Here is a 7,211-nt window from a genome sequence, read left to right as displayed (position 1 = left end):
TGGAGGAACCAAACCCTTCCCCTGGGCAGACTGGTGCGGGGCTAACACCTGATAGTGGTGGAGACACTCCCTGGTCGACTCGTATGGGGTGGATGGCCTAGTGGTGGTGGAAGGTGGTCACTGACTTATATGGCGTGCAAGCCTGGTGGTGGCAGAGGGCCCCTCAATTGGCTCATATTGAGCAGTTCCTGGTGGTGATGGAGAGCCAGCCCCCTCCAGGCTGACTCGTATATCAAGGACGGTGGTTGCGGACATCCCCACCCTGGCTGAATCGCACTGGGTGAATGGCTGGTGGAAAGACCCAGGGCGGACTTGGACGTGGTAAACAGCCTAATGGAGATGGAGGATGGAGGGTGGTGACTGACTTATAGAGCACGCAATCCTGGTGGTGGCGGAGGGTCTATTACAGGACAGATCAGTGTCTGGCTGCATCAAATAGAACACACCAGAGAATCTGCATATAGCAGACAGGCAGTGTAAACAGAGGAGTCTTATAATGCTGAAGCTGATGAGATGTATATTGCTGAACTCCTGGTCCCATAGAAATAGTAACAACATTCTATATATAGAGGGACAAACAGTCAAAGACAGTCTGAGAGCTACCAGGAGGGAATATTGTCATCTTGTAGTTTACAGGAAGTCAGCCGATACTGGACAGGCCACTTCCTGTTACACATTAGGGCATGTAACTTGTCCAGTAGTGGTAACAGGACTGAACTGAAATGTATTGCTGTAGCTGAGCTGGGATGATACTGATCACATTGTAGTAAAACTGGTGGTAAGTTGTTACTGTATGAGCAAAACAAATATGTGGAATATATTAAGAAACAAGGAGAATGGTATAGGACTTACAAAGTCGAAGTTCATTGTACTTGTGTTCTTGCTCACTTTAGGCCTCTTTCACACTATGAAATAGTTCCGTTTAGGAACTTCCATCACCAGTTCCGTCACTATATCGGCGAAACCCGGCCGTTACAAAACCCCTGACGACCGTGACTAAATTGCATTGCAGCCTATGGGGTTTTGTAACTGCCCGTTTGCACCCGCATATGCCCGTAATTCATTACGGGCGTTATACAGTGACGGGACATCATGGCGGAAAAATTACTGGTGGCTGGTGGAAAGACCCAGGGCGGACTTGGACGTGGTAAACAGCCTAATGGAGATGGAGGATGGAGGGTGGTGACTGACTTATAGAGCACGCAATCCTGGTGGTGGCGGAGGGTCTATTACAGGACAGATCAGTGTCTGGCTGCATCAAATAGAACACACCAGAGAATCTGCATATAGCAGACAGGCAGTGTAAACAGAGGAGTCTTATAATGCTGAAGCTGATGAGATGTATATTGCTGAACTCCTGGTCCCATAGAAATAGTAACAACATTCTATATATAGAGGGACAAACAGTCAAAGACAGTCTGAGAGCTACCAGGAGGGAATATTGTCATCTTGTAGTTTACAGGAAGTCAGCCGATACTGGACAGGCCACTTCCTGTTACACATTAGGGCATGTAACTTGTCCAGTAGTGGTAACAGGACTGAACTGAAATGTATTGCTGTAGCTGAGCTGGGATGATACTGATCACATTGTAGTAAAACTGGTGGTAAGTTGTTACTGTATGAGCAAAACAAATATGTGGAATATATTAAGAAACAAGGAGAATGGTATAGGACTTACAAAGTCGAAGTTCATTGTACTTGTGTTCTTGCTCACTTTAGGCCTCTTTCACACTATGAAATAGTTCCGTTTAGGAACTTCCATCACCAGTTCCGTCACTATATCGGCGAAACCCGGCCGTTACAAAACCCCTGACGACCGTGACTAAATTGCATTGCAGCCTATGGGGTTTTGTAACTGCCCGTTTGCACCCGCATATGCCCGTAATTCATTACGGGCGTTATACAGTGACGGGACATCATGGCGGAAAAATTACTGCATGAATGAATTCTGACAGGCACACTATAAAAAAGAAAGCAAAACAATAGCATACATACAGTATATAAAAATGCTACTTTTATTTAATTATTGCAAATGATTTGGCAATATTTTCTTTATTGCTCAGTTCTCATCTTTCCCTTGGAAATATATACAATAATGCAGTGCAATCCCATTATTTTTCCTTTTCCTCTGCCATGAAAGATAATTAACACGTTTGACCGAATGAGTTGACAATTGACACTTAAGAACATCCATGTAAACGCCAGCTCATCATTAAAAAAGTCTATAACCAATGGGACACAATAATATATTAAGCTGAAGTATTGCAGAAAAATAAAATAAAATAAAAAATGTGCAATATATCAGGCAAAAGTGTTCTGTGCTTATTCAGAATCCCTGAAGAGATTTCCTATACAGCCGACTGATGTTCACTACAAACATAGATGGTACTAGGACGTATTCTTCTCCTTGTCCTTCCTGGAAATTTAGGAAGGATCTTAAATGTTTTGGGCATAAATTCCATGCAGGCCTCCCGAAACTTCTTTATCCTCCAGCAGTATATGACAGGGTTGAATACAGATTTGAGGTAACTAAGCCACAAAATGCAGGTACTGATAATATAAAAGGAGGAACTGTAGTAGAAAGTCCTACTAAAGACAGACAGCAGACTGAACACTGAATGTGGAAGCCAGCAAAGGGAGAATCCAATAAACAGAATCAGTATGGTAGTGAAGGCCCTGGTCTTGAAACTCATGTCCACATTCAATTGATGAGGTCTCTGAAGCCCCATCAAACCTAACTTGCTGACTTGGCTGAGGCATAAGCTCTCGGCATGGTTATGAATTCTTACAGCATTTCGTCTTACTGTGTTTAGGATGCATAGATAAGAGTATAGCATTACGCTGAAAGGGATAAAGAACACTGCTACCACTAGCATAACTGCGTATGCCCTATCAGCTGAAAATTCTGTATATCCTAAAACACATTGTGGTGCTCGTGTTGGAACTTCAACCAAGGCCCAACCTACAACAGATGGAAATGAAATGCAAAAAGAAAAGATCCAAGAAGTGACTATCATTATTTTGGCACGGTGTGGGTTTAATTTATCCTGTCTCTGCACAATGATCAAAAAACGATCAACACTGATGATAAGTAGGATGGCTACCCCTTCTAACACGAAGAACCAGTAGAGCATGGCTGATATCTGGCAAAACTGAGATCCAAAGTGCCAACTCCCAGTGATAATTGTAACTGCAGTAAAAGGCATGCAGAACAGCGACAACATGATGTCAGAGAATGCAAGCGTTGCAAGAAGCAGGTTGATTGCAGAACGCATGGCTGGCTTTTGATAGACAATAAGGCAAACAATGGCATTGCCCAAAAAAGCTATGGCAATCATTATTACCATTATTATTGCCAATAATATCCTGAGAGGAGTGGGGAATGCATTAAAATTGGAGTCCTCGCTCGCTGTCGTCACATTCATACTGGAATAAGTGCAGCTGCCAAGAGCTGTTCTATTGCAGCCCATAGTTACAAATATAACACTGCCGTTCTATTTGCATTTTTCATTGACTTGCAGATTCCAGAAATCAGACATTTTATCCAAAAAATTTTTCAACCGAACGCAGTTCCATATATTTCCACATTCTCAAATGTCTGGTAAAAAGAAGAGAAAAAAAAACACGGAGTTAGACACGTATTAGTGAAAATAAAGCAGACACAAACGAAATAGAAAGTACGTAGAAAAAATTAGAGATCAGTTTTGGACAAGAAAATTATGTTTCACCAATTTTTATTTTGAGCTTTTGCACCCCAGCTAGAAAAAGGCTCTTGCAAAAAATTCTAGGCAAATGAAACAGCATGTATATATGGGATTATGGTAGCTGCAATAAACTTCAGTATTTCTACACTCTCTCTACTGCAATTCTACAGTCTTGACTTAAAGCAGTGTTTTCCAAACCAGCATTCCTCCAGCTGTTGCAAAACTACAACTACCAAAGGCTGTCTGGGCATGCTGTGAATTTTGCAACAGCTTGGGGCATACCGTACTTGGAAACGCCATCTTTGGGTACGTTCACACCCTGTGTGAACATACTCTAAGGGTGCTAAACTTGCGCCCAGAGATATTTCAGGCGGAGATTTTGTCTGCAGCAGGCACCGCCAAAATCCAGCCATCTCCACAACGCAGTCTGTGTGGAATTCTGCCAAAAGAATGAATATGTTCATTCTTTTGGCAGGTTCTGAATTTTGAATTTCTGTTTTGGAATGGTGCAGCAGAATCCCATTTAAAATAATGGGACTCTGCTGCAAACAGAATTCCGCATTGGAATTACTCAGGTGGAAATTCATCAGTGTGGACAGGACTTAAGGGCCCATGCACCTTAGAGAAATTCTAAGTGGAATTCTGCTCTGAAATTCCAATGCAGCAGAGTCCCATTGTTTTTAATAGGATTCTGCTGCACCATTCACACTGAAATTCATCTGCTTAACGAATGAACATGTTGATTCTTTTGGTGGAATACCAAGAGAAAATCATTGCCAGCTGTGTTGATGGCAATGTGTGCACAGTCAGCCAGCTCCGGCCACCCTCGTGATCTCCTCCTGGTGGAAATTACATAGTGTGCATACACCCTATTAGTGTTGGGTCATTAAAACAACTTCAATGTCCAAGTATGCAACATTACTGTGGATGCAGACGTGTTATCATTGAGAGGGTTCTAAATCCAGATCCGTGGAGATCAGTGGATTGCTGTGCTGGGTTCAATTGGAAATTGAGATGTCTTGATGAGAAAATCATTTTACATTCCTCAGAAAGAGTGAAGTATTTGGGTACGTTCACACGCGCGGATTTACAGCGGATTTTATGCTGCAGATCCGCTGGTGAAGGCCCGCTCTATGCTGGCTTTACATGTGCCTGCTCATAGCAGCTATACGCCGCTACCAGCAGACACACTGCAATGTGCGAGTCGCAGTATACTCGCACATCGCAGGAGCTCTCTGCCTAGCTCAAAGCAGGGAGACTGGCCGCGATGTGCGAGTAAGCCGCTCACATCGCTGCACTGTGTCTGCTCATAGCGGCGTATTGCCTCTACCAGTAGGCACAGGTAAAGCCAGCATAGAGCGGGGTCTTCACCAGCGGATCCGCAGTTAAATCCGCTGCGAAAATCCGCGCGTGTGAACGTACCCTTAGACAAGAAAAATGTCAACAAAGTTTCCCTTTTTGTAATTTTCAGCCTTTCTGGTATTGATGCTATTGAATTTTCTGGAGGTAAAAGCCATATCTTAACCTCTGTTCTAACTTCGATTAAAAGTCTTTCAAAGTTGGGGTTCTGTTCCTTATGACAGCAGGATAGGATTCTTGCTATCAAAACGAATGAAACTCTGGTGGACTCCAATAAAGGAGTACTGTGGTGCTTAACAATTTATCCTCTATCCAAAGGATTGGGAATAAGTGTCTGATAGTGGGGGGGTCTGACCACTGGGAAACCCCGTGATTCGCTGCATGGCACCGAGTTCTTCTTGTGCGTGTAGCGATCCCCCCCCCCCCCATGCAAGGAGACTGTTGATAAACAAATGCTGTATTTCTGGCTCTCTCATAAAGATGCAGGGAGGGAGCGTGTCGGCCACCGCCTGGTGCAGGGGCGAGTACTGCTCCGTTCATGGGGAGAGTGGGGCGCCGGGCAGAAGATGGTCCCAGTGGTAAGACCCACCGCGATCAGACACTTATTATAAATTGTTAAGCACCACAGTACTCCTTGAAAGTCTAGAAGGTCAACTGGTGACCATTTGGGACAACAAATCTGTCAAAACACTGTGTCTACTGTAAGTATAAACAGAGGCAACTTATCGTCTGAAAGAGTGTTCCCGGGGGCGCTTGTCCCTTTTAATTGGCCCATGTAAAGGGGACAGCGATCAGCCAAGCAAATCTTTTGTGCAGACACGTAAATTATCGTTTTGGCCGCACATTGCCCTGCGTGAACAGGTGATGAACAGCAAACAATGATTCATTTAAAGGAACACAAAGGATCCAGCTATCACAGAGTTAATCGCGCCAATTTAAAGCCCAGTAAATGAGCGCTGACCAAAATTGGCGCTTGTTTTCGGGAGCCAGTGGTATAAGAGCCTGTAGTCCGCTTCCCTCTTGTGTTTTGGCAGCTGTAACAGCAGAGTCCGCTCCAATATTCTTCCCTGTATAAGGTTTCCTGACATTTCGCTCTCTTTTCCACTTAAGTCAATGGCAGATGAAATGACGTCTGGTGCTTTCTGTTTACAACCGATAAAACGGGAAGTGTAACGCTTGTGTGAACAGTGCCTAATGCTTGCTATATTAACCCTTTTATAACAGGAGATTACAGAGAGACCCGAGCATCCCCTGCAGTTCCCTATATAACCCCCTGAACAGTGGAGCAGCATGCAGGTGCTATAGGATAACATGGAGACACACATACAGACCACCATGTCTGCGGACAGCACATACTACCTTCCTGACTGGGCGCAGCAGTTCTCCCCCTCCGGCACAGCGGGCATGGACACAACACCCTGGGCCGCTACTAACCCATATATGGCCACCGGCACATCCCCGCTCCCACAGCCGCCTCTATCTCCACACAGCTGGAGTCCCCGCCGCCCGCCATGGATCCACAGCGACTTGAGCGGCGGAGGGGAGGGCCCTGCATCTGTGCGCGCTGCGCCTGCTCCATGTATCCGGGCTCCCCGTCACCGGTGTGTGCAACACGGCCGAGCCTGTGTCACCGTCTTCTCTGTATAGTCCGGTTAATATGGCCGGTTCATGTGAGCACACCACCACCATGGCTGAGGGGCTGCTTCCATTCAGAACACTGGCCGCCTAAACAGACCGATTCTATCTGAGTCATTATTAGGCAGTGTTCACACATTGTTATTTTACTGACCCACACAAATAACTGCACTGCCTCATTTCTTGCACCCCAGTGTCTTTCATGGAGCTTCATCTTGGCTTCTGTGGTTTTACGGAACAAAATAGTTCTGTACGTTCCACTATTTTGTTGCATATTTTTTATTCTTCCATTCGCCACCCATTGTTTCCAATGAGATTCCGCTACACAGAATCTCTGGCTGAACACATTCAATCTACAGACTTAGGTTTGGTTCACACTACGGAATTTCCGCCTGCAATTCCGCTTTGAAATGACAGGCAGAAATTCCGCTTACTAAAATGTATAGTGTAGGGAATTTGTGAAAGGAAAATCCGCTTTAAAATTTCTACCTGAAGAATGGCGTTGCTCATTCT

General features: G+C 44.8%; 1 protein-coding gene across 2 annotated transcripts; it reads right to left on the bottom strand.

Moving 5' to 3' along the window:
• Window positions 1-1,974: 1,974 nt before the first annotated feature.
• Window positions 1,975-6,771, bottom strand: GPR45 (G protein-coupled receptor 45). Of its 2 annotated transcripts, none has more exons than XM_056560527.1 (2): window positions 6,423-6,771; window positions 1,975-3,598 (listed from the first exon to the last, which is right to left on the bottom strand). In XM_056560527.1, the coding sequence occupies exon 2, from the start codon at window positions 3,468-3,470 to the stop codon at window positions 2,349-2,351; it is 1,122 nt and encodes a 373-aa protein (XP_056416502.1). In that variant the 5' UTR covers window positions 3,471-3,598; window positions 6,423-6,771; the 3' UTR covers window positions 1,975-2,348. The 2 variants fall into 2 exon arrangements, with proteins under 2 accessions (XP_056416502.1, XP_056416503.1); XM_056560528.1 differs by having other exon boundaries at window positions 6,498-6,771.
• Window positions 6,772-7,211: the final 440 nt, after the last annotated feature.

This window comes from Hyla sarda, chromosome 2, assembly GCF_029499605.1.
Source record: "Hyla sarda isolate aHylSar1 chromosome 2, aHylSar1.hap1, whole genome shotgun sequence".
Taxonomy (NCBI): domain Eukaryota; kingdom Metazoa; phylum Chordata; class Amphibia; order Anura; family Hylidae; genus Hyla; species Hyla sarda.
Note: the sequence above shows the minus strand (reverse complement) of the source record. Positions and strands in the feature narration are given on the sequence as shown.